At 43.9% G+C, this 27820-nt stretch overlaps 2 protein-coding genes across 16 annotated transcripts in view; both read left to right on the top strand.

The window, feature by feature from the left end:
• The first annotated feature begins 536 nt into the window (after positions 1–536).
• On the top strand, positions 537–14105 carry TMEM183A (transmembrane protein 183A). Of its 4 annotated transcripts, none has more exons than XM_082391426.1 (8): positions 537–762; positions 957–1046; positions 1863–2030; positions 6527–6683; positions 7573–7753; positions 10164–10244; positions 11863–12010; positions 13346–14046. In XM_082391426.1, the coding sequence occupies exons 1-8, from the start codon at positions 654–656 to the stop codon at positions 13438–13440; spliced, it is 1029 nt and encodes a 342-aa protein (XP_082247552.1). In that variant the 5' UTR covers positions 537–653; the 3' UTR covers positions 13441–14046. The 4 variants fall into 4 exon arrangements, with proteins under 4 accessions (XP_082247552.1, XP_082247551.1, XP_082247550.1 ...); XM_082391425.1 differs by having other exon boundaries at positions 538–762; positions 6524–6683; XM_082391424.1 differs by having other exon boundaries at positions 543–762; positions 11855–12010.
• Positions 14106–14238: 133 nt separating this feature from the next.
• The window catches only part of PPFIA4 (PTPRF interacting protein alpha 4), a 48281-nt gene continuing 34699 nt past the window's right edge, over positions 14239–27820 (top strand). For all 12 annotated transcript variants that reach the window (XR_014244396.1, XR_014244397.1, XR_014244398.1 and 9 more), the window contains exons 1-2: positions 14239–16786; positions 16926–16987. The gene's annotated coding sequence lies outside the window, so the exon portion shown is untranslated. The remainder of the gene's footprint in view (positions 16787–16925; positions 16988–27820) is intronic.

The following is a 27820-nucleotide window of genomic DNA, read 5'->3' as shown; positions in this document are numbered from 1 at the left end:
CCCTCACAGTTCTGTAACCTTCTCTCGGTTTTTTCTCTCAATACAAAGGAAGGACACCATTCTTTCCTCATCGATCTTTCTAGTATTAAGTTTGGAGGATGGTGGTAAATTAATAAACTTTTAAGAACCCCTCCCCCAGCTTTGAGAATTCAGAAATTTATAGCTTTTGTATAATAAATTAGAGTGAAGACTCTTTTAGACCCATGTTGGACTATGTCTACGTGGCCTGAGAGATGGAGCACGAAGATGACAATAGATGTGCTTTTGGGATACTAAAGTGAACCTGGAGTGTGGACAGAGGCAGTAGCAGAAAAATCGGGGAGACCATAATGTAAACTCAGTTCTAATCAACGGGGTTGTGGGTTTCGGGTCTGAGACACCAAATCACCTTACAAGACGTATGATTAAAAACCCACACTACCCAGAACAGCCACCTACCCTTAGGGAACCAGACGCAGGTCGATCCTTAGGCGCTGGGTGATGACGTACCCCTAGACCAGGTGGTGATTGGTTTCTGAAGAGGGGAGCTGGCCGCCAGTGCGACGCGGAGCCCTGTCCTAAGCCTCGCGAGAGCTGCGGTCCTGGAGCGGGATGGCCGCGGAGCCGGGCAGAGTTGGCCCTTGGCTCCTGCTTCCCAGTCTCTGCCCCGAAACATGGCCCGGGGTCCTGGCCCGCTAACCCGGCCTCGCCCCGACACAGTCGCCATGCCCAAGAGAGGAAAGCGACTCAAGTTCCGGGCCCAAGACGCCTGCTCTGGGCGAGGTGGGCAAGGGCGGGGGCGTTGAAAGGCTTGGGGCTGGAAGCAGGGAGGGGGCTGGACAGCACCGAGGCGAGTGCTCGCCTGCCGGCGACGGGAGGGCGGCTGGACTGGGGACTTGGAGTGAGCAGGAAATCTTGGTGGGGAGGAAGCTGAGGAGAGAAGGCCTCCTCCTTTGAGGTTTGGTGCTGTGTTTCAGTGACCGTGGCGGATTATGCCAACTCGGATCCGGCCGTCGTGAGGTCTGGAAGGGTCAAGAAAGCCGTCGCCAATGCTGTTCAGCAGGAAGGTAGGCTTCCGACGAGTCTTTTCAGACTCAGTGAAGAGAGAACTCGGCGCTTTATTTTCCTGGGATTCTGCCTCAGTGTTTTTCTTGAAATCCTTTAGGCATCTTCCCGTAAACGTGTTTGCTCTCCTCGATGGTTACTCTTATATTCAGGGGAGGGGAAGGATTAGCCAAGAGCAGTAGCAGTTTCTGTAGCAGAAATATTTTATTTTTGTCTTACCGTAAAAAACAAACAAACAACAAACAAAAACCCTTTGCATACTCTTCTGTGGTTTCCACTGCTTTCTTCTTGGTTATTAATCTTATTCCTGTTGTTCACATATATTCTCTACTTAACTCTGCTGTTTGCTTCTTTGTGTAATAACCTTGAAGTATTCTTTTCCTTTTCTCATGCTTCTCTTACTTTCAAGCTTCTTACTCAGGGGTCCTTGAAACTTGTCTTTTCATGATATGTACTGTCTCCAGCCCAGGAATAAGGTTAAATTGGGTTTAATTCCTCTCAAACACTGCTCCTCAGAATTTATGCAAATGAAAATAGCGTTCACCTTTTGCTTTTACCCTGAAGGGTTTATAGTGGAGAATAATTCACTCCCTTTTTCTTCAGGTCTGAAGCAGTTTCTGCAACTTTGGAGTCAGTTTGCTCATTACTTTCCAATTTTTTGTGTTTAAAATGCTATTTTTTTTTTTTTTCTAAGATTCTCAGCTTCCTTTAGCAGACTCTCACACTGCTTTTGCTTTTTTTTCTTTTCCTTATGGATGCTGATATCCTGCCTAAGCCATGGTACTCTGCCATCTCATTCTCTTCTTATTTTCTTCTAGTAAAATCTCTTTGTGGCTTGGAAGCCTCCCAGGTTCCTGCAGTAGAAGCTCTTTCTGGGGCTGGTGAGCCCTGTGACATCATCGACAGCAGTGATGAGATTGATGCCCAGGAGGAAAGCATCCATGAGAGAACTGCCTCCAGAAAAAAGAAAAGCAAGAGGCACAGAGGTACAGGGCTCGCTCTCTTTTGGATTATTAGTCCTATCTGTGGTGATAACTTGAAGCTGTCACTTTCTCAGTAGCACAAGAGGTGATACCAGTGGAGAACCAGAGTTTGGATCTTTGTAGCGGGACAGGACTTTAATATACCAGGGCTTTCTACTTATATCTGAAGTTGAGAGGAAAGGAGATTGGTAACAGTAGTAGCCATTCATTGAGAACATATCATTATCAGGTAAAATCCATGTAGCAACAGGAAAACAAAAAGCCTTTGCATTTCTGGATTTCTGAATGTGTAAGGAAGCAGAGTTGTGACAAAAATGTTCTCTCTTCCAAATATGTGGATTGTATGTAACCAATTTCATTTCAGCTAAAGTTAGATTGTTATTGTGGACTCTTAAGTGCTCTGTAATTGTTAATACCTGCTTTATGTCTAGTAGGTACTGTAGGAAATAGAAAAATGTGTGATATTTATGTATTAGTGGCAATAAAACTTACACAAATGAAACAAAGAAAGGTAAACTAGTGGTATACAGTGTGCCAACCCATCATTCACTGGTTTGCTCCAAACTTAAGGAATCAGACTCTTGGGGTAGAGCCCAGAATTCTTAAAGCTAAAGTGGTTCTGATGATCAGCTAGAGTTAGGAGGAAACTAATATAATAAATGATATATGTATTTTTGGTGTCAGATCTGTGAGAACTTTCACTTATACTTGAGAATCAGATGACAGACTCTTGCATATGTTAAAATATATTGAAATAATCAGTAAATTAATGAATCAATGAACTGACTTTGCTTTGAAGTTATACCAATTATTGTCAGTGATACCGCTCTTTTCCGGAACCAAGAATGTTAATAGACATTCCTCACACTTCTTTGTTCCTTAATTTCTTGCTTTAAATCCCTACTCATCATCACCATTGTATTAGATATTTCTCTTGATTTTCCTTTTTGGTTTTGAGCACATTCCACAGAAGAGCTTACAGACTTTTAAATCATCTTTATTGAGATAAAATTCATCCCTTTAAAGTGTACAATGCAGTAGTTTTAGTATGTTCTCAGAGTTGTGTAGCCATCAACATGATCTAAGTTTAGAACATTTCTATCAACTCAAATCGATTAGTATTATTCCTCATTCCCTCCCAAAACTCTCTCCCACCCATCCCTTCCCCCAGGCAACCACCAATCTACTTTCTGTCCTTATAGATTTGCCTATTCCGGGCATTTCATATAAACGAAATCATATAATATGTCGTCTTTTGCGTCTGGCTTCTTTGACTTAGCATAATGTTTTCAAGGTTCATCCATATTGTACTATATATCAGTACTTTATTCCTTTTTATTGCTTTTTATTTGACTATCATAAATAATGCTACTATGAACACTCATGGACAAGTTTTTGTGTGAACATATATTTTCATTTCTGTCCAGTAGGAGTGAAATTGCTGGATCACATGGTAACTATGTTTAACTTTTTGAGGAACTGCCAAGTTTTTTATGAAGTTTCCATTTTATATTCCCACCAGCAATGAATGAGAGTTACAGTTTCTCCACATCCTCCTCAACACTTGTTATTGTCTAACTTTTTAAACTATAGGCATTCTAGTTGATGTAAAGTGGTATCTCATGGTTTTGATTTGCATGCTAATGATGTTGAGCGTCTTTTATATGCTTATTGGCCTTTCGTATATCTTCTTTGGAGAAATGTCTATTCAAATTCTTCGCTCATTTTTACATTAGGTTATCTTTTTTTTTTTTTTAAACATCTTTATTGGAGTATAATTGCTTTACAATGGTGTGTTAGTTTCTGCTTTATAACAAAGTGAATCAGTTATACATATACATATGTTCCCATATCTCTTCCCTCTTGCATCTCCCTCCCTCCCACCCTCCCTATCCCACCCCTCTAGGTGGTCACAAAGCACAGAGCTGATCTCCCTGTGCTATGCGGTTGCTTCCCACTAGCTATCTATTTTACGTTTGGTAGTGTATATATGTCCATGCCACTCTCTCACTTTATTACAGCTTACCCTTCCCCCTCCCCATATCCTCAAGTCCATTCTCTAGTAGGTCTGTGTCTTTATTCCCGTCTTGCCACTAGGTTCTTCATGACCTATTTTTTTTTTTCCCCTTAGATTCCATATATATGTGTTAGCAAACAAATACAGGTTATCTTTTTATTACTGAGTTGTAAGAATTCTTATGTATTCAGGAGACCAGTCACTTATCAGATACATGATTTGTGGTTTACAAACTCTTAGCTATAATTCATCCTTTACTCCCTTGCTCCACTTTACCCCCATTAGGGTCCTTCATTCTCATCAAACTGGTCTTTTTTTTCCCCCTCTTTTTTCTTTTAGCTTTTTAAAAATGAGACATATACAAAAGAAGAGAGAATAGTGTAATGAATCCAATGTGGCTATTACATAGCTTCGTTTTCAACTCTTGGTCACTTTTGTTTCAGCCACTACCCCCTCATCCCCACCTCAACACACACTCACACACACACACACACACACACACACACCCCATACACACTTGATTATTTTGAAACAATTTCCAGATATTCCGTTTTTATATCTGTAAATATTCTGGTAGTTACCTCCAAAAGATAAATACTCTTAAAAAAATTATCACATCTAAAAAAGTTATTAAATTTTTTTTAAAGCTACTTTATTATTATTTTTTAAAATTTATTTATTTATTTTTGGCTGTGTCGGGTCTTTGTTGCTGCACGTGGGCTTTCTCCAGTTGCAGCAAGCGGGGGCTATACTTCATTGAGGTGCACAGGCTTCTCACTGTGGTGGTTTCTCTTGTTGAGGAGCATGGGCTCTAGGCGCGCCGGCTTCAGTAGTTGTGGCACGCGGGTTCAGTAGCTGTGGTTTGTAGGCTCTAGAGCACAGGCTCAGTAGTTGTGGCACACGGGCTTAGTTGCTCTACGGCATGTGGGATCTTCCCGGACCAGGGCTCAAACCCGTGTGGCCTGTATTGGCAGGCAGATTCTTAACCACTGTGCCACCAAGGAAGCCCAACAGTAATTTCTTAATATCATCAAAATCTTGTTAGACTTGTCTCTTCATTGCCCTCACATGTGTTTTGTTTTTTTAAATATCCAGGCTTCATGTTAGCTGTTTATTTCACTTGGAATACTTTTCCCCTTAACCTATGAATATCAAATTTTTTGTCCTTCATAACTTATCTCCATGAAGCTTTCCTTTACTGATTCCATTTCCTACATTTTGAAATTTCTTAATAATTGTGTGTAAAACATTGGCAGTTTTTATAATTACTTAGTTTTGTCCCCAAAGACAGAAAAATTTTAATAGTACTCTGCTTTGTAAAAGTCCTCATGGGTCTCAGTGGAGGAAATTCCGATAGTTGTTTGCCTTCTCTTTTAGAGAGAGATTTAATGTGGGAGAAGGGGGCCCCAAATGTGGTAGGCTGAGCCTTAAATGGTTACTGGAGATTTCAAGAAGCATAAGAACCAGAAAAGACGATGTTGTTTTAGAAGCATTGGTCTCTGCTATGAAGAACCTAATGCAAGAACCTGATTGAGTCATAGAGCTACAGGAAGCAGCTAGAAAAGCAGAGGCAGCTTCAGGGAGGTAGTTGTAGGGGCTTTTTGCTCAGGAAACAGAAAGAAGAAAGCTGTGTTTTAGATAGCTATATAACCAAGTCTCAGTTAAAGTTTACGGTTAGCCCAGATTCTGGTATCTCTGTGGAGTGTGAATTTTTATTTGAACCTGACATGTGTTGTGGACCTCAGGGTCAAGAGAATTAACACTAATGAGGTCTGAAGGAGGAAGAGGTGGGGATACATCATCACAGGGTATCCTTGAATACTGGATGCTTGTGGCCAGAATTGTAGATCAAGCTGACAATGAAACAAGAAGAAACCAAAAGAAAAGAAACATATCTAAGGCAATTACTGAGTAATGAAATTACACTGTAACTTACTTGGTTTTTTAATTTAGTTTGTACTTTGAGGTTTCCTCATACCATCTTAAAATCAGTTTTATTTTTTAAATGACTGAATTGAAGAAAATGTTTGGTGTATGGGAACTGCAAGGGAAATCAAGGGCAGAATTTATAGTGAAAAGCTGGACTTTGGAGAAAACTGGGTTCTGTTTACCTTGAATACTTGCAAGGTTCTGTTTTCTTATAGTAAAATGGACACAGTAATATTTTCCTTATTTCCACTGAAAAATTATTATAGTTGAATGATATGATGTATGCAAAGGTACTTTGAAAACTTCAAAATAGTATGTAAATAGTGGTTAAATAAAGGCCTTAAGAACAAGACCTATTCACTTGGGCAACAGGAAACAAAAGTTTTCAGCAGCTAGAATAAGCAGGAAATGATGAGTTTGAGAGGCTTCCTTGGACCTATTTAAACCATTTTCTTAACTGTGCAAGCCCTGGGAGAATTGAAATGATTGGGGATCTTTATATGTGCATATAATAGAAGGTCAAAAGTTATAGTTCTTTTTTCTGTTTCAGAAGATCTGGATGGGGCTGGAGGAGAAGAGTATCCCATGGATATTTGGCTCTTGCTGGCCTCCTATATCCGTCCTGAGGACATTGTGAATTTTTCCCTGATTTGTAAGAATGCCTGGACTGTCACTTGCACTGCTGCCTTTTGGACCAGGTTGTACCGAAGGTGCGACCACAGAGAGCTCACTGTGTTAGCTGCGTTGCTTATTTCTTGTTGTTTTTGATTTGGAGCTACTCCCTGGATGGTGACCTCTTTTCACTTTCTCTACTGCATGCCTGGGCATGAACCTAGCTTTGAATTCCTTGAGCTACTCTTTAATTTAAAATTGATATTATTAATTCATCCGGTAATTGTCTTCCCTATGGTGACCCACTTTTCTTCAGCGGTTTATCTTAGCTAGAATTTTGCAGAAGTTATAGATGCCCATCGGTTTATCTTTGCAACTGGATTTGTTGTTTCTTAGATTTGCTAGTCATCTTGAAGTATCATATAGTCTTTGTAGTTATGCTGCTCTGTGTATAGTTGTAGTGGTGAAGAGGGAGTGAATGATGTGATTAGTAAGAGGGCTAACTTTTGATGCTGGGTTAGAAGTGTAGTGAAGATTATAAACCGTCAGTAAGAATGTGGTGGAAGGGGATGGTGAGGTATCAGGGAGTAGAGAACTTTCTGAGACATGTGACAAGAGAACTTGGTGGATCTTCCCCAGTGCAGATTCTTTTTGAGCAGCTGAAGTATATTGTACTGGTATAAAGTCAGAGACTTGCCCCTTTTTTAAAGTGAAATAGTGAGGATTTAAAATTTTTAAATGAATAGAGAAATGCAGGATTACAAGGTATATATGAATTGGGTTTTGCATAGCAAAGACGCAAAAGTAGCTAAGAAGTGAAGGAGATAGTGATTTGTGTGTGTGTATGTGAGAGCACTAGGGACAAACTAACTACTGGCCAGTGGAATAGTATAGTAAAATTTGTACTGAGCCCAGGAGTCCTAGGAGACTGTCTTAGAGCAGAAGAGAGAGGTCACTTATTGGTAGGAGTAATGTGTCATGTTTTAGGCACTACACGCTGGATGCCTCTCTGCCTTTGCGCCTGCGACCAGAGTCAATGGAGAAGCTGCGCTGTCTCCGGGCATGTGTGATCCGATCTCTGTACCATATGTATGAGCCATTTGCTGCTCGAATCTCCAAGAATCCAGCCATTCCAGAAAGCACTCCTAGCACATTAAAGAATTCCAAAGTAAGTGACAATTAGTGTTGGGGTTTAACAAATGGACTCTTGTATAATGGGCCTGTTATCATGGCTTGTTTCCAGCTTCCTTGATGGGGTGGTCTAGGGCCGTAGGTACCAGGCTGCTAAGGGACTAACGTAAACTTTCAGGGCTCGTGGGTATCTCTTCTCCAAGACATTCCTGCTGTGCTGGGTTGGCTGATGTTATCTTTACCTTAAAGCTTTCTTGTACTTTTAGCATATTCCTTATTCTCTTTATTTTAATTTATTTTCATGCCTTATACATTGGGCCACTTTAGATGGTTTAGATGGTTTGATGGTTTGGGCTAGGAAGAACACAACTCAAATGGTAGATGTAAACTATAATTCTTAAAAGGTGCTTTAAATCATGATACAAAGATATAAAACAACTTACTAATTTTCTTTTTCTAATGTGACCTTGACACCTGGATTTCCACTTTCTTGTTAACCTTAAAAGATTCTGGTATAGACTTCTTCAGCATTTGCAAAGTGCCCACTATTGCCAGGCTCAGGGGTGGATTGTTTCAGAGACTATAAGGTACTTCCACTCATAGACTTTAGCCCTCTAAAATTCTTCCTGTGTTCTAGGCCATTCCTTATATCTTGGGATTTCCCCAGTAGTTTATATTTGTACATTGTATTCAAGGTCCTGGCATTCTTCTGATTTGTAAGTAGGTCTATAAGCCTTTGGTCCATTCTCTCCTTTTTTCTGCCATAATGAAATATCTAGTGAACACACCTTTGCCAAGCTAGACTAGTTTAGCATATATGATTATTTAGGCAAGTTGATGTCTCGGCCTTTTTCTCATTCAACTAATACTGTTGTCTAAATTTTGTATCTTGAGTTTGTTAATAATTTTTATTACTCTGTTCCTACGCAAAGTCTGGTGTTCTATAGCACTTCCTATTCTCTTCTGTTTTGTTTTTATGCTTTGGATGTTACATAATGATTCTTTTCCCCTAGTTCAGCTCTAGTGTGATAACATTCTACCAGATACATATTGATTAAAAGGGTACTGTTGATTTCAAGATCATCATGGTTCCCCCCAGGGTTGCAGACTGAGGTGGTCAGGGCCATTGGCTGAGCCAATTTAATGTCACACTAGCTGATGGACTTAGGGCAGGATTAGAATGCTGGGTGAGTAGAATTTCATTCCTTCTCCTTGTAATATGAGTGGACAGTGTATCATTTCACATTTATAGTTTTTCTCCCCCAAAAAACATTTGATCATATCAGGTGAGGTGGGGATCATCCCAAAGCTAACCATGCTAGGGGTGAATCAATTGTTGGGAGCAGAGCAGCATTGGGCAAACTCCTCATGCTTGACACATCCTCGCGGCTCCAGTGCACAATGCAAGTGCTACTGCCTAAATCTAAAATACCCACGTCTTCATATTCTTATAATTGTATATTAAGTTTTTCAAGTGGACTAAAAAAGTGACTTTTAAGTGGCTAAAAGTCAAGGTGGTGATAACTAAGGTCTTAATCCAGACAGGAAGACTAGGCCACCTGTCTGCTGCTTTTGTGCCTGTTGTTAGAGATCTTCTGAAGAGGATGTGGGACCTGCAGTGGCAGGTGTCCCATGCATGGCCTTGCTAGTATAACCACATCGCATGGCATTCAGGAAGTTGCCAGCATGCCTAAAGGAAGTTGTCCCATGTTCCTGGACTCCACCTTTTCGTATTTGATTCTCCCTCTCTCTCTTTTCAGTAGCATAGCTTGTGTGGGACACTGGAGCCGTTGTGTTGGCAGCAGAAGTGTTTGCCCCTTAAAGCCAAGCCCATTATTTTTGATGGAACAGCAGGACGTACAGGGCATGTCTGAAGGGCAGGACAGCTGGCACGGCGGACGACCCACCCCTTATCCCCTGGGAGGTACTTAACTTCTTGTGTTAACCCTAGCTGTAGCCTGACTTTCCTTGAGGGGCTTACTCTAGACTGAATTCAGCTCACCTCTGTAGTTTCCATACCGGCTGTCTGCTCCCAGAAGGTCCTGAGTGGTTTGCTCCTATTACGTACAGGGCTGGCTGTCTCTGCCTGCCTTATGGCTTTGTTATCATCTTGTCTGGTGGCTACTGGCTGCCCTTATATTTTAATATAGAGGAGTGGCCTGCTGATTCAGATAATGCCCCAGTCTCTAGAGACCATGTTTCTGTCTTTAAAGATGAGAACAGTAGGGGTTGACCTCAATAGCATCTGAGGTTGACTTATATTGGTACCTCTTCTCTTTACTGAATAGTCTTGGGATTGTCTCTTTTCATGTTGCACCAGTGTCAAATTGTAGTGGTGGTGCGGGGGAGGTGGGAGTTTCTATCTGTGCCAAAGTAAAATCTCAGCATTGGGACCGTGGCTGGCTTTAGAGCTAGCAAACAGAAAGGTTATTTTTATTTTCTTACAGTGCTTACTTTTCTGGTGCAGAAAGATTGTTGGGAACAGACAGGAGCCAATGTGGGAATTCAACTTCAAGTTCAAAAAGCAGGTGTGTGCTTTTATCATCTCTTTGTTTTTCAGGTAATATCTTGCTCTAATTTTACTAGACATAAAATTGCCTCATTAAAATCAGATAATACATATTAAAGCATATAATGTCATGAAAAGAAAAGAAAGAACTATTTTATATGAAAGAGGCACAAAGATTCAATAGCTTAATGCAAAGAGTAAACCTTGAGTGGATCCTGGATTAATGAACAAAGAGCAATAAAAGACATTTTTGGTACAATTAAAGAAATTTGAGTATGCTCTGGATATTAGATTATATGAAATTATTGTTAATTTTCTTAGGTGTGATAATGTTACTGAGGTGATATATAAGTGTCTTTATTCATGTTGAATAAGGGTAGAATGCCAGTGTTACTTTCAAATGGCTTTGCCTCCCCCACCCCAAGAGTTCATGTGTTTTTTTTTTTAATATGTGAATATATATAAAATGAGAGCTGAGGTGGAGAGAAAACAAACGTGGCAAAATATCCAATGGTAAAGGGTATACAGGAGTTTATTGCACGGTTTTGTTAACTTTTCTATATATTTGAAGACTTTAAAAGTGGGGAAAAGGGAAAAACTTGTTATAACAATGTACTGAGGTTATTTGACTAAGAATTTTCTTGTTTTTCAAAGCAAATGTATTTGTAAACAACGATAATTCATATGGTTTTATATCTGAGGCAGTTTGGGCAAGCCATGGGGAGAGGGACTGCCAAGAGTCTATTTATAAGAAGAGTAGATACTATTGCACCTTTGTCTCTGCCTTTTTCTTGGACTGTACCTGAGATCTTGGCTACAGTGAAGATCTGTTCTGCATGTCTTTACTTCTTGTCCTCAGCAGCCTCATTTCCTCCATCTGTCTCCCCTACATAGTATCTCACTGAGGTAACACATTACAAATAAAATTATAGTTATCTCTCACTTGATGACAAGTGTGTTCCAGATAAGTTTGTATTTAAAGTAAATCATATTTTTACATTGATTTTTCAAAAACACGGTTCTAGGGACGAATTTTGGCTCTGATCATTTGCTTTTAGTAAGATGTCCACAATCTATGATATCCATTAGATGTTGGTACAAAGTCCACCATAGCACCTTTCTGGGAGGGAACTGAGGAGCAGTCTTCGCAGTGTATACAAGCTAAGACCAGAACTGCTGCAGGAAAGTGAATGCTAAGATTTCCTCTAGCTCTGAGAGTTGTGACTCTTGTTTTATGATGTCTGGAATTAGATGGTCACTTCTGCTTCCATCCCTTTTTGTGCAGCAGATGTTCTTTGGAGTCTGACAAGTCACAAGGAATTTGTGATCTCTCAAACACTGGAGAGCCTCTGATAGAGCTATAAGTTTCCATTTCTTGCCAGATGGTAGGAAACACCATCTAAATGAAGCATCCATTGTCACATTTCTCATCCAAATGTGTTTCCATGTCTTTCAAAGGTCAGATTTTCCTTGATCTGTATAGAAACTGATATGTATATTAAAGAGAGAAGAGATAACAGAAAAATGGATCTCAGCAGCTTTAGTTAAGCCATAGCATTTTCATTGGTGGAGTCTTAGAACCATAAACATTTCCTCTAACCCATTAGAGTAATTCTTAATTCTCTTCAGTCCCCTAGATTAAAGAGCAAGTGTATGGGAGGATTGCAGCCTCCCATTCAGTACGAAGATGTTCATACCAACCCAGACCAGGACTGCTGCCTACTGCAGGTCACCACCCTCAATTTCATCTTTATTCCAATTGTCATGGGAATGATATTTACCCTGGTAAGTGGAGACAGGATGTCATCCTCAGCTCTTTCATAGACTCTCACTATACTTCGGGTTTGAAAGAAATTTGTAAATTTAACCATTGAGGAAGAAATCTTTGAAGAATAATTTTAAACAAAATCTGAAAGCAGACTTGTATACTAGGAACAGACATATTTGTGGAGAAGTTAATTATGTCTGAGAATATTTTACTTCTGTTTCCTTCTCTATAGTGAACAGAATGTTTTTGCATCTCCTGTGTGGTGCTCATTAATGTTTGAGAAACATTATTCCGTTAAGGTTAATGATGAAGCTTATACATGAACACTGTATGTCAGGACCTGAGGCATGCATGTGGTATCATAAATGGAATATTAAAATGTAGGGTTACCAGCTCTGTCTTTTGTGTGATGCTCTGACTATTCAAGGTTTAGCTAAGAATTAGATTAGTAAACAACAAATATGCTTCTGGTGTATTTTCCATGTTTTTAACATTTTTAACTGGATTGGCAACTGGAGAGTTCATGTAATTTATCTTCTCTGCATTTTAGGCTTATGTTCAGAGATATGTTTCCCCCTCCACATTGAAAATAGCTTTATTCTTTTTTTAATGGTAAAATAAATAATTCATACTTCATGTGAAGAATTTAAATAATACATAAACACATTGAGACAGTGAAGGTGACTTAGACTTCCGCTATCCTATAACTGCAGTTAACTTTTGGGGAACTGTTCTTTAATGTATCTGTTAATATATATTCAATACATGTATACACCCACTCTCTTAAATAATTTTGTATAATTGAGATTATGTCATATATCTGTTTTTATTGTAGGCACCTCTCATTAAGCCACATTAATGACTTATTTATATACTTATACTCCATATACTTCCTACTCGTAGAATTCTATACAGATTTACATATACATAAACATATTTAGAGATTTTGTGGTTTATTTTCCAAAACAATGTGATCAGATCAGTTTCATGCATCTTGCTTAACTTGCTCAACAATATCTCATCAGAATCCCTTCAAGTCATCTCTTATAGCTCTAATCCAGCTTTTTAAAATTGTCATTAAGGTAGTCTTTGTGCATGTATGCTAATCTGTTCAGCCATTTAAGAGGCTTTCTTTAGCACAGTTTAAATATATGAAGCTAAGAAAAACTTACAAAAATCACCCTTAATTTTTAATATCTTTGCAAAAAAAGATAGTATAGTGCTGTTGGTATAACTAAGAGATTATTTTGTGGCCTAGTTCATGTCAGTTGTCTAGATTGTCTCATTTTAGAGTGAGTCATAGGAAAACAAGGTTGTTTAATTTGAGTACTGAATTTATTTTTCCCTCCCAGTTTACTATCAATGTGAGCACGGACATGCGGCATCATCGAGTGAGACTGGTGTTCCAAGATTCTCCTGTCCATGGAGGTCGGAAATTGCGCAGTGAACAGGGTGTGCAAGTCATCCTGGACCCAGTGCACAGCGTTCGACTTTTTGACTGGTGGCATCCTCAGTATCCATTCTCCCTGAGAGCATAGATACTGCTTCCCATCACTGAGGGCAGCCCTGAGCTAGGCCAGTCCATTTGTAATCAGATTCCAGTTTGGAAGGGGCAGCTGGATTGTATATCTGGTCAGTAATGCACATGCTCTTCAGGTTTCTGGGGCTCCTGCTAGGGGAAGGAGAAGGATTGAATCAGGAGTAAAAACATTATGATTTATAAACATATTTTAATGTAAAATTTTGCATTTGAAAAGTGAAACCTGGCCCTATTTTCTGTGTTAAACCCCATTTGGTGCTACTGAGTTTGTTGTTCTTTATTCTTTTATCCCAGCCAAAGTGGATGATCTCGCTTTAGGGGAAAATTAAACTCTTAAATCTCCAAACAAGAAAATTTCAGCATTCCCTTATGGATCAGAGTAACCTTAGAGGCCTAAAATTGTTGCTACTGTTGCTTCCAATTTAGCTGCCCCTCAAATTCAAGTGAATATTTCCTCTTCTCCCTTTACCCCTCTCTAGAAATAAAGCAGGTGACAGGGTTTTCATAATCTTATGAGATTGACTTGTGTATCTTTCTTTAAAAATATTTGTCACATAAATATTTTTTTGCCAGTTTTGGATTTTAGGTATTTTTTTTGCATGAAGCTGATAGTAATGATAATGATTTTGTGCTACACTAGGAACTTTTCATAATATCTCTAGTTCTCACAATGCTGCAAGGTAGGTGATACTATTCCCATTCTCTGGCTGAAAAAGCTGAATCAGTGACTTACCCAAGGCCATACTCTCCAATAAGTGGCAGAGCCAGAATTCTGACCCAGGTCCTTTTGCTGTGCCACAATTAAAAAGGTCAGTCTCATTATTCTTGTGGTAGATGGTGGCACAGGGGAGTAGGCAGAGTGTACATAGATAGAAAGAGTAAAAGGGTGAGTAAAAAGTTGATTGTGGTATACCTTATCCCTAATCAGCCTTAAAGGTATATAAGATTGATGAAAGAATCTTTTAAATATGTGTTTCCAAGTAAAATGTAAAACAAATCAAGACAGTTATTGCAGGAAGGATAGTGATATTTTCATTGAATTGTTAGAAAAGCATTTATTATGAAGGTCATTAAAAAATTGCATTCTCGTATTGAAACCAGACTCCTGCACTATAAGAATTTAGTGACTCCTTTGCTCTGCTCTGCCCTGTGCTGCCTATGAGAGCTTGGCCTTTTATCCCTGCAGAAATGCTCATGTTCTCTTGGTGAGAGGACTTGCTTATAGCTTGTGTACTCTGAGAAGAGGATCATGTTTTTGTTTTGTTTCTGCTAACAAGATAAGTTTGCTGCTTGTCTCCTCGCACCTGCCCCCCACCCAAATTAGCTAGGGAGCTGGATATTAGCTAGAGGTGGGTATTACGACCATATTCTTTCAACATGAAGATCTCATGGGGGTAGTTATTATCATGAGCTTGACTGCTAAATTAGTGTGTTGTTTTTTCCTTACCATTCTCCCTACCCCCTGCTATTTAAAGAATATTCTTAGGAAGCATCTGCTTAATACAGCTGCTAACAGCTAACCTTACCCTGCACTGAGGGTGGTACTAAAGCTGTTCACACAGAAAGTGAGCCTGGGTCAGTGAAAACCAGAATTTGGGCAGTTAAATGATAACAAAAAAACCCTGAACAATAAGCACCATCTCTACAATCAGAAGTTGCCTCTTTGAGGCAGGAGGAGAGAAGCACACAGTCCTTAGTTCCCTGAATTAAAGATGCCATGGAGCAGAAGGGAGTTGTCCTGGTGGATTTTGTGTCCCCCATTTAGGAGTTACTTTTAGAAGGGGAGTGAAATAAATTTGGCTTAATAATTGTGTTCTGACTGAACTTCCTAGTTTTTGTATGAAACTCCATGGTATGATGATATTGCCTCAGCTGTTCTTTTAGTATAATATTGACAAACACTTGGTAAAGTATGTTATCAAAGGTTATCATGGCTTCAGCCTTCCCTCTGCACTGACTGAGTTGCCTTTTCTAGGATGATTCCTGTTTTATTAGTGAAAGGATATGAAGTGTCTCAGGGATTTCCTTTTGATGAGAACCTGAAACTACCTGGAGAAGAGTTGGAACTTTCTGGACTGCTTTTGTAAAAAACTGCTTTGTACTTGTCACTTCCTTAAATATGTACCTTGATTTTGCTCTAAGGGTCAGACAAACAAAATATTTAGCTTCATTTCTTACCCCTCAAATAAATCAGAATTACTCAGATTTTCCTGCCTTCTACCAAAGGTACAAGGAAACTAAGCCAAAAGGTGAATATATTGGGGGAAAGAAAAAAATTAATTAATTAATGGTTATATGTGCCACTGATCTCAACTACAGCATTTGTTGCTGATATAGAACATGTGTGTGTATAAGTCTGTACACATGGCATGTATATAAAAATCCTTCACACTTCTAGCAGTGTGTACTGGGTATTGTAAAGGGGCACTGTGATGATACTTCACAAACCAGATGGGAAAGATGCATTAATAGCCACAGGTGACGGTAAGGAGCAATTCAAGAAAATGTACAGATTTAACCAAAATTTGTCATGAATTTTGGCATTGAGACTGTCTTCATACTATGTATGTATAATAGACAAACATTTCATTTTATAGTAAGTGTTAGCACAGCCAAATACCTGAATTCAGGCAAGCAACACAATTCACTGAAGTGCACCCTATGGAAATGTATCTGGATTAAGTTTCTCCACTTAAAAAATGGGTGCAACCAGAGTAAAAGTAGTAAATGGGCGCAAGGGAGTGTGAAAGGTGACAAACCATTGGCAAACAATTACAAGGCCAGTACTGAGGCCAAATTCGAGAGCAGGTGGTTAGAGACAAAGGTAAGTTCAAAGGGCTATGTGCTGCACCTCACTGGGAAGGAGGCAGGACTCCGCTGGGCTCTGAAACTTTACTGGCGTTGGGTAAAAACCTCGGCTCTCCGCCACCTCGTAAGGGACCCTCCGGGCAGAACCAAGATGGCGCGCAGCATCAAAGAGGCTCCTGTGTCACGTGTGAGGGAGCGCCGGGGGGGGGGGGGGGGGGGCGGAGGCGTGGCCTCGAGGGAGTCGGTCAGGCCCCGCCCTTGAGGTGGGGCCAGGGACTGTCAGTAGAAGGAGGGGGTAGGACCTTGAGGAGGGGCGCCACGGCGCTGGTGGAGGCTGCAGCTACGTCCGCGCCTGCTCGGCTCCCTAGGACGCGTCGGGCTCCCGGGGTCCGGGGTGGCTTCTTGCTCGGATACGAGCTGCCCGGCCTTCAGTGATTGCAGGCAGGTGAGCGTCCAGAGCCCGGGTTGGGGAAGGATGCCTCTTTTTCCCACTTCCAGCTCCCCTCACAGTTTGGGGAGGGGGTCTCAGTCTAGCGGTTCTTGGGAAACAGCACCTTTTTACTCAAATGTGTCGTCTCCTTTAGACTTCGCTACTGCTTCTTCTGCCGCCCCTCACCAGCCTTTGCAGTGCCCTGTGCCCTTGGAGGTGAGAATGGGGGGGACGATGCCCGATTTGCGGGGAGGGCGTGGAGTTCGCCTTCAGCTCCATCAGCTTGGGGGAGGGGGGGCTGAGTTGGCAACTCTCCCGGTGGGAACTGGATGGACTGCGCCCTCATTTCCCCTCCAGGAGAGTCAGAGAAGAAGCGCCTGGGCCAGGTCCGCTCCTTTGGCACAAGAGGTACTGAGGTCTTCGCTCTTCCCGGGGGTCTTATTCCTTCCCACGTTGCTCATATCACCCGTTCTTAATATTGCTAGCTCTCCATTCCTCGAACTGCCAGTCTCAGGCTGTGCCAGAGATGCCCCCGTCTCTGCAGTGCCAGGGCGGTGGAGTGGAAGGAGCGGCCAATCCGAGGTCTGGTGAAGGTGGGGTTGAGGGTGGGCGCAACCATAAGAGAGTGCTGGAATACAGATTCCTGAGCTGGGAGGGTGGGAGTGGGGAACTGACTTTCCACCACGCAGTAGGGATGTTTTCCCCGTACAGTTTGGTGGTGGGTGGGAAGAGAGAGGTCCGGTTGAAGGACTTGGAAACGAGGTGTGGCTGGGTTTTTTGTTTTGAGGAGGAGGGATTGAGGACAAGGTGACACCAGGTGCTGATGTCACCTTTGAGGAGAGGTATGCTGGTAGAGGGGTCGGGGAATTGGGGCTGCTGTCCTATGTGGTGAGCAAGTGGTTAAGGAGGAGACTCTGCTTAGCATGGAGATGCCCTCCTGGCGGGAGCTTAAGGGGCTCCTCCAGTAGCCACGTTTCAGGTTCTTCCCCCAGTCTTCCCCGTTGGAACTGGTACCTAGTACTTTGTTTGACATCCAACAAACATTAATTGGGCACCTACTATAATGCCAGACACCATGCTAGGTGCTAAGTCTTCTGAAGGCAATTTAGGGCTATGGAGCACCTGAAAGGTACACACAGTAGACACTGTTAACAGCTCTGCACACCGCCAGCCCCCCCTCCCCCCCCCCAGCCCCAATTTTGTTACATTGCTATTGGATTAGAAAAATCCAGAGCCCTGTCCACATCCTTTCAAATAACTGTCTGAACTGGATTCCAACCCATCCACCCCCTACCACTATTAATCAGCAGGCAGTCCCAAGGAAAGCTACCTTAGCAAAAGGAACAGTTTGAATGATTTCCTTTGGCTATTTTCTAGGACTTTGTCCTGAGGTGTGAGGAGGCTGCCTGGGATAAAAGGTATCTCAAGATAAAAATGAGACAATGAATGGCACAATGGTTATCGGGGGCCAAGAATGCACTAGACACCCAGCACAATGGGAGACACCATCGCTGGAAGATAGAAGAGTGGGGGTGGGGGGATGTGAAAAGGAAATCTCGTCCAGTGGTATCTGGGCATGTGCAGCTGAGCACGTCATGATGCCGGAACTGTGGTATGTATAAGGAAGGTCTGGCAGATGGGTGCTAAGGAGGGACTGGAGGGGCAGGGCAGGGCAGGCAGCCAGGCTGCTGGGTCTCCTCTCTAGGAGATTGCTGAAATCTTAGAGCTGGAAAGAGCTGTCAGGGATTGCTTGTGGATCATTTCAGAAAGAGCCTCTGAGGATAGCAGGGTGAGAGCTAGGGAGAGGAGCAGGGCCAGGGAGGTGGGGGCCAATGGGGCTTTAGGATATGGGGGAGATATCTGAGGTCTTTCTGTGCCAGGGATACTCTACTCTGGGGCTTTAGGCCCTTGGATGGGTTGACATAGAAACAACGTGTGGTTTCTGAGTGGTATGGAGTTGTGTGTGGTGTGTGTGTGCTGGAGAGGAGGAGTTGGTATGGAGCAGGGAGGACTGAGTGAAAGCTGCCTCAGAGTCTAGGTCCCAGGTAGGGAATTGGGAGAAATGGAGGGGAGGGAGTGGGGTCAGAGGGAGGGGTGAGTGTGTACTGCAGCCACATGAAGTCACCATATGTCCCCCCTCTGGCCTGCTTGCTCACTGAGCTATAATTAGCTCTGGAGGGCATGTGGTGCTGGCTCACAGGAGTGTGGCACTTGGGATGGCCAGCAGAGTAAAGAGTACTCAGAGAGGTGCTGGTGCTGGGCGAACTCTGAGAGGGGGTGTTTCTAGGGGACCTTTGCTGAATTGGGAGTGGCCTGTTAGGAACTGAGAATGTCATGGGGAAATAGCAGTGGGGGAAGGAGCTCTAAGCCAGGATGGTATGAAACTCCAGGGCTGGCAGAGCCTGAGGACTCCCCTCTTATCTTCTGGCCGCTGGCTCACCAGTCACACAAGAAGCATGATTGCTGCCCAGCTCGTTGCTCTGCTTTCAGAGAGCATTGGGAGCTGCAGCCCCCCACCTCCCTCAAGTGTCTTCTGTTCCCCCAGGTGAAGTTAGTTCTAATCCAGAGCAGCTTCTTGCCTGTCAGTCAGGGGCTGAGAGGCCTTGGCTGGGGTTGCTTCATTCTCAAAGAGCTGGAGGAGAAACTATCACCAGTTAATTCACTTGGTCATACTCCCAAGTGGTGCTCAGTGCTGACCCCCAGGCTGTGCCAGAGACTGAATATTTGATCACATGCTACTCTCTATTGCTCCCAAATGATTACTTGTATATCTTATGTTCTTTCAAGTAGACTGTGAACTTCTTAAGGGTAAAGATTGTATCTTACTTGCCTTTTATATCCATAACAATTCCTAGCTAAGTAAGTAATCTACTACAGCATAGGAAATCTACTCACAGTAATCGTTGGATTGAATTAAAGAGGTCTGTCTTCAGATCCCCTGGGTTCAATGAAGCCTCCTTGCAACTAGAAATATTTAACCAGGAGCAGAGGATCCTCTGGGGACCCAATACAGTGGTATTACATCAGAGGGAGAATTAGATTCTATAGGCAGTGAAGTGAAAATTCCTAAATCTCCCATAAAACCATGGTATGTGGTTTAGGTTTATAACTCTGAATAATAATACTAATGTACAGATATAGTATATATTATAGAGTAATTATAAAAATACATAATGTATACAATGATTTAAAAGAGTATTTAAGTACAAGTATAATTTTGTAGTTAAGTGTCAGATGAAATAGCTGGTTTGCATTTAGAGGTCTTTATTGCTCACTTTGCCCAGCCAGCGGAATTTTATTTATTCTCATAAATTAAATGCATGTCTGATGTGACTTCATGGCCACTGTCTTCAGATAGATAACTGTCATTTTAAAGGAGAGATAGGTTTCCATTTAATTTAAGAAAAACTTCCTTAGGACAATGAGGGATTCCTCATTTAGTAGTGAGCTCCTTATTCCTGAAGGATAATCAAGTAAAGACTGAACTGTCAGGGATGTTGTGGAAGGAGCTCCCTCCCAGGATGGGAGGTTGGTCTGCATGACGTCAGAAAACCATTCAAGCAGGGATCTGCAGTTCCAAGTACAGGCAGGGGTGGGCGTGGGCACTGGATGATAGAGGTTCTTGACAGCTACTACAGAAGAGGATTTTCCTGTGTTTGGCTTAGAGCAGGGGTCCCCAACCCCCAGGCCGCAGACAGGTACCAGTCCAAGGCCTGTTAGGAACCAGGCAGCACAGCAGGAGGTGAGTGGTGGGCCAGCGAGCGAACCTTCATCTGCCGCTTCCCATCGCTCCCCATCTCTCACATTACCACCTGAACAATGCCCCCGCCAACACCGTCCGTGGAAAAATTGTCTTCTACAAAACCAGTCCCTGGTGCCAAAAAGGTTGCGGACTGCTGGCTTAGAGGATAGCTGCTGAGAGGAGGGCCTGGGAAGTGCGGCCAGGCCAGGAGCTTGGCGTTGACTGTTCCATGAGGAGTGAGCATTCTGGGAGACTTAGGGGGTGACCACCGCCATCTCTAATGCACACGGAGCCCTGGGCTCGGGAGATTAGGCAGTGGAGCTCTGATGGATGGTGGTAAGTAGAAGGGTAGGCTGGGACCAGTTCCTTGACCTCAGCTCACACTAGGCCAGTTGTGGAGTACCCCAAAATTTTGGCCCTTGTTTGGGACAGAGCACATGGAACAAGTGGAATTTTCATTCCTTCATTATTATCCTCATCCTTCCCTCCTTTCCCTCTCATACATTCTCACAGAAATTCAGGACCACATATACTCTTATACTATTTCATGACCAGTGATACGCTTTCATGATCATGCACACACACAAAGCTCTCACGGCACCCATGAGCTCTTATGAACATACATGATTTCATGACTCCCAGATGCATTCTTATGACTGCACACACACATGCATTCTCACGACCACAGTCGTATACCATCATGAGCCCTGACATACACTTATGACCACACACATCCACACACAATCTCACCGTTATACATACCCACTTATGCTCTCTCATGCACATGCGCTCAGGACCCCATTTTCATGACCATACTCTTACACACACACACACATGCTTCTCTTTCATGATTACACATTTACACCACAAATTCTCATAACTATGCACTTACACACTCTGTTGTGTGAATATACATGCCTTCCCCCACGTTCTCTCTGTGTCATAACCACATATAGCCCCCACACTTTTGTGACCACATACACTTACACACTTTTGGTGGTGCCTACATTTCTCTGGGCAGTTCTGTGTACTCTGGACCTTTCACACCCCAGCACCTGGCAGCACTCCCTTCTGGTGTTCCTGATTACCCCTGAGCAGTTCTGTTTTCTGCTATGTGACAGCTCTCTAATCTGATGGGCTGACCTACTAATGCAGAAACTTCTGAGCAGCTTTTTGTGAACACCAGAGGACCCATATTCGTTCCACACAGACCTCTAGTTTGAAAGATTTTTATCCTCCAAATAAATGACATTTATTACTCTGTTTCTTCTTTTGCAAACATTATTTGAAGACATCTATAAGTGTTAATCAATGGCTCTGATTAACAGAAGATGGTTAGGGTTACTGTACTTAATGATGTAAGTTCAGCGAAAGCCAGGTCCTGCCTATCTTAGCTTTTGTAAATAAATGATCTCTACTAGACATTTAGAATGTGGGTCCCCAGTGTCACCTGTGTAGCCTTCCCAGGTTTTTTTCTCTGTTGCATTGATGTGCTGCCTCTCTGAGAGAACATGTATTTATTTTAGCAGAGGTCTCTGTAGACAATACTTACCAGGGATCTTCTAACCTCTTTTTAGGCTTGGAACCCTTTTATACAAATGAAACCTTAATCAGATGTCCAGTAAAACTGACAGACTTGGAGTTGATGAGATTAAAGAAAGGAAAGAGAGTTCAGAGCCCTTTGTGTCTGTCTCACCTCTTTCCCCTTTTTTCGTCCTGGGCTGCCCCAAAGGTACTCTATCCTAAAGCCCAGTTTGCAAATCCCTGGCTTAATTTAAAGAGGTAGTTGTGATGGCTGTAATTTTGGTTATTTTAGAAGCGGAACTATTTTGGAGGTGCACAGAGACTTTCAGTCCTCCTTTCCCCACTAGCCTTTGACATTAGTCCTCCTGGGGTGGTGAGAATGCGAGTAACCATACGGCTAGGCATGCCCGGGGCAGCTGCAGTTTATATCTGTGTCCTGGTGTGGTTGTTAACAGTGCCTCCATTCACTATCCTGGTTTGGACAGAAAGTTGTTTGCTTACCCAAATGATAGGCCATGTCTTAGCAAGAGGTGGTTCATAACTAACTCCTGGGGAGCAGCTGGAGAGATGGGCTTCACACATATGGGCCCAGAGGAACCTGTCAGATAGAGAGGCCTCTTCCTGAATCAACTGAATGTGCCGACATTCAGAAGTTGAGTATCTGGGCTGGCAGTCAGTGCTAACCTGTGCTTGGGTAGCATTTTATACTTTTCAGAACAGTTTCATGTCTCATAACTCCTTTGACCCTCATGACACCCTGTATGATCACTGTATCGTGTTGTGTGTTATGACCTTCATTTTCCAGATTTGGGAACCTGATGCCCAGAGAAAGTCTAACTGCTGGCCTTTTAGGGGCCCAGGGAACTGGATGATTTAGAAGTGATTTGTGGCCAGCAGTGAGAAACTGTCAATAAAGCTTTTCCAAGAGTGTTTTTCCCTTGGAAGGCTTACTGTAGCTAATATAGATTTTTAGTTTTCTTATTGTAATTGGAGTGGGCCCAGCCTTGAGGTGCTTCAGGAGCCTGGGGTGCTAAGAGTTAACACTTACTGTTTGCTGGACACTGATGTCAACACTTTGCATATGTTAACTCTAGTAATCCTCACATCAGCTATGTGAGGTGAATATTATTATCATCTCCACTTCACAGATGAAGAACTGAGGCTCAGAGAGATTAGGTATCTTTCCAGAGTCACATATCAGTGGAGGAGACAGCCCATCAACCTGCTCCAGAGTCTTCCTTTCAAGGCAGGAGTGGCCTCCATCTTGCTGTAAAGAAGCTTTAATTTTTCAGAGGGGAAGATAAATGAACCTATTCCCAAGCCTTGAGTCAGTATTTTCTATTTTAGAGTTCCCCTTCTTTAAAGTTGGTCAGAGATGCACTTCCCAGAATGACTCTGTCACATGTATCCATTCAGCTCCATGTATGTTAGGACCATGGTAAGTGTTGGAGCATCCAAAGATAATTAGTTTATGGTTCTCACCTTAGAGTCTTCAGATGAGTCTATGTTGCACAAACAGAGGGAAAGGCTGTGCTGGGTCCGTGGAAGAGCCAGTCTTATGTATGGGGGGGAATCAGAAAAGGCTCCATGGAGAAAGTGGTATTTAAGATGAGCTTAGAAGGGTGATCAGGAGTTTCTTAGACTAACATGGAAAGGAAGACTGAGGCAGGCCCGGTGAGGTGCTAGAAGCTCATGAGCAATAGGTGGGCTCTGGAAACATGACAGTGAGCAGAGCTAGGGAGTAGCAGGGGAGAAGGGGCTTGACTGGGCTTTGGAGAAGAGGATGAGTGAGGGCAAGTCTTCTTGGGATGTTGAGCTGGATAGGGAGAGGAACAAGGGAGGAGGAGAAGCTTCTGGATTAGAGGGAAAGAGAGGTGGGGAGCGAGACTTCATTCCACTGGGAGGATGGTATCTGAAAACCCCACAGGGTGAGGGGAGCTGAGGGCTCAGAAGAATGTGTTCTGTAGTTCCTGTGAGAATGTGGTATGGTATGGGGAACTCAGTCAGTCTCCTTACAACTCAGTATGGAGCCAGCTAGGCAGTAGATGGAGAGAATTGGGTAGGTGGTAGATGAGACAGGTCACTTCCAATGGGGAAGTGGCTGCCTCATGACCATGATGCCTGCTATGCAGAGGCCTTCGCTCAAGCTAGAGGAGGATCAGTGGAGGAGGGCCGAGGTGAGCTATCTCTAGGCTGCCATCTCCCTGGATGAAGGCGAGAAGGGCCGGGGCCCAAGTGCCTTGGCCTCTTGGAAGAAACACGACGCCTGAAGGAGTCATGTCCACTCCCTCTTCCTCCATCCCCTACCCCTCTTTGGAGTCAGACTGGAATTGAATCCTAGCTCTTCCTCTTACTAGCTGTATAGACTTGATTACATGACTTAAGTCCCAATTCTCACGTCTGTGAAATGAGAAGAAGAATTGTGTCTTCCTTGCAAGGAACTGTGAGGATTAAAGTAAGTTAATATATGTCCACTGACAACACAGTGTCTGGGACATGGTAAATATTGAATAAATCATAGTTGCTATTATAATTGTTATTATTTTCCTAGATGACCACTTCCCTCCCCATTTTCTCAGGTCTTCACCCTACCTCCAATTGGGTGGGTATCAGACCTTCCTCTTTTACCTCTTTACCTTGAAGTGCCCACTTTGTGTGGCTCATGGCCCACTTAGACTTGAGCACAGCTCCTGGAAGCTTTGCCCTGGCCCTTTGGCTTCTATGGGAGCTGGTAGCTTTGCCTTTGCTGAGCTGTCTCACCATGGTGGGGCCTGCCATCTGGCAGGGCAGTGGGGAGCCAGCCTGTCTGTGTGTGCATGTGGCCAGCTAGAGCATCAGACCCAAGTGCCCATCCCTCCTGTTTGTTAGGGAAAGATGGGGGTGATTTTTGGGGAGCCAAAGAGGCCTCAGAGTCTGCCTCTTCTGTGTTTATAAGCCCAGAGGCCTGGTTTTCATCTGACCCCTCCCTCCTCACACACACATAAGCTCAGTCTGGAGCCCTTCTCTGTTGTGTCACAGCCTGCCCACACTCCTCACTGGCAAAACCCCTCACATATGTTTGCTTTGGGGGCTGGTAGCTTTCGCCTCTGAATCAGGACTTGTGAGTGTTACTTAGAAATTATGCAGGAGTTGAGGAGGCTTCTGTTAAGCTGAGATGATAATTGCGCTATTTAAAGATGGCCATGGAACCAGAAAGAGCCAGGCGTCCCGACGTGGCTGTCTTCAAGCTCACCATGCTTGTGCAGTTTGTGGGGACAGGGATAGGAAGTCCTGGACAGTCATCTCAGGGACATCTGTCTGGCATATATCTCTGGCCTCATCTTCAACCTGCTCTACATGATGCCAGTTCATTAGGGGAAGTGGAGTCGCTACCTGGCTCTTGGTTTGGAAGGAGGCTGGGAAAGGGCTGATGGCACTGAAGCCAGTTTCTCAGTTACCAGAATGACTAGGAGGATTTGAGGAGGCCAAGTCAGACCAAATAGCCAGCACATCACTGTAGGCAGCCTGAGGTCCTATGTTTCCTTCCTGAGAACTTCCCAACTGCTTTCCTATAAGGAACCATAAAAAACCCACCCACAGGCCCACCTTTGCCCACTACTAAGGTAATTCATAATCCCCTACAATTGTGGGGTGCTTTCTGCTTTTCTAAACTCTTTATCCATGATCTCATCCCTCTGAGGTGGACTAAATAAGGGTTGTGGCTTCTGTCTTACAGTAGAGGCCTTAGTAGGTCATGACAAGCCCAAGGTCACTCAGCTGGTCTGTGGCAGAACTGCAGCTCAGGTCTCCAGAGTCCCCGCTCTGGGCTCCTTCCTCTATATTACACTGCAGGCTGCCTGGAGATCTGTTGGATTGAGTCCCTGAGCTCCTGAGCACATTATACTCTTCTCCAAAAGACAGCCTCTGCCACAGGGGCCCCCTTCCCCAGACTGGCCTTCTCTTCTGCTTCTCATTTCTTCTTGGGATGGGGGTAGGGGAGTGGGAAGGGATGAGGGTCTGGCTGTTGATGAGCTTGGAGAGGTATGATGGGGCCAATGTGGCCTTTAAACCTCACAGATTGGAGCTTTAGGGTGAAGTGGGTGGGAGAATCAGAGGACTTGCTGTTATTAGCATTAGTGAGATGGCACCTCTGGCAAGACTGGGGTAGCAGCCCCTCCTATCTGCTCCCAGCTGCTCTGTGGGGCAGTGATGTTGGGGTAAGGTAGGGTGCAGACCAAGGTGCTACTTTTCACCTCTTGGAACCCTGCCCTTTACGGTGGCTGTGCGGCTTGGGGAATGGATCCCTGGATCAGAGTGTGTATCCAGTTTCTGTGTCTGGGAACATGTGTATGTCCTAAGTCTCCAAGTTCCTGTGTCGCCCTGTGTGCATGTGTGGGCACGCCCACATGCTGCCTGAACTACTGGGCCCTCTGGGAATGGCTGTGGGTATGAGCTTGGGAGTTCTCAAGCTGGCACTCTAACTTTTATCTTATCCAGGCCCAAGTTCCTCCCCAGCCTCACCTTGGCTATCCCCCATTTCTGGGGGAGGGGATAAGAGGATGACAGGGGGTTCAGGTAGAAGAGACTTGGCCCGTTTTTGGTTCCCCTGCTAGGTTCAACCTTGCCACAGGCCAGAGGTTCCCTGTGTCTGACTTTTCACCTCACACTGGGTCCAGATGCCGCCTGTCCTCTCCCTGACCCTCCCAGTCTGCCTATTGCCCAGTCTGCTACCTGAGGGGTGAACAGGAAGCTGTCCCTGTGTCTCCCAAATGGGGATGGGGTAGGGAAGGAAGGAAAGCACCATTTACAGGGCTTCTCTGAGTGTTCATCACTGTGCTGGGTGTCTCACATCCCATCTCTCATAAAACAGGAGCTCTGAAGACAGCTCCCTCTGAAAACTGATTAAGGTGGTAGCCTTCCAGCAGTGAGCAGGGAGGTTGGAACCTGATGGCAGGCAGAAATCCCTAGCTGCATGCTGCCTTCCTCGGTTCACCTTCCTTTGCTCTGACCACTGGGATTCCCTGTGCCAGGCTCAAGGCGTTACTGCCAGGCTGTGCACATGCTAACCACCCTAGCTGGTGACTTCTGACAGTGCCAGCATTGGGCAGTTACATGGAGGGAGAAGATTCCCAGACATGAGCAGGGGCCCCACATGGAAGCCCTGCCCTAGGAGAGTAAAATCTCCCCCACCTACCAACATCAATCCTTTACATCATTCTGCCTCTGCTCCAACCCAGAGGTGGTAGGCCATGAGTTCAGAATGGAAGCCTGCTGTCTGCCAGGTTTCAGGAGTAGGGGATGACTTGAGCCAGAGCCTCCTCCCTGAATGATGGGCATGGAGCAGGTCAGGGCTGTCTGCCTGCCCCAGTGTCCAGCCTGTGCCTTTTCAAGGAGCCATGTTGTGCCAGTGGTCAGGGTAGGAGCTACTCTCTCCCTGTTTCCTATGAACCCAGTAGTCCATCCTGTATGGGACTCATACCCACTAAGAGCCCTTTAACCCCTTCTGTGCTTGCCTTGGCCTGAATGTGGGGGAGAAACCTATGGGGTGGGGCAGGGACCCTATTTCCTCTCCTCCCACTCTCAAAGCCCCAGGTCTCAGGAGGACTCTGGGCAGCCTTCCGGCTGCTCCCTTGCCGCTTACTGAATTATTTCTATATTTGGCCAGCAAGCCACATGGGTGGGGGAACCACTCCACTGCAGCTGCACTTCTGACAGCTGTGGGTGGGGGAAGCTGGTGACAGAGGCTACAGCAGTGGGCATGTGCATTTCTTGGGAGAACTAAGGAAGGCACCATCTGAGTGAGT

This window comes from Balaenoptera borealis (genome assembly GCF_965194805.1).
Source record: "Balaenoptera borealis genome assembly, chromosome: 1".
Classification (NCBI taxonomy): domain Eukaryota; kingdom Metazoa; phylum Chordata; class Mammalia; order Artiodactyla; family Balaenopteridae; genus Balaenoptera; species Balaenoptera borealis.
Note: the sequence above shows the minus strand (reverse complement) of the source record. Positions and strands in the feature narration are given on the sequence as shown.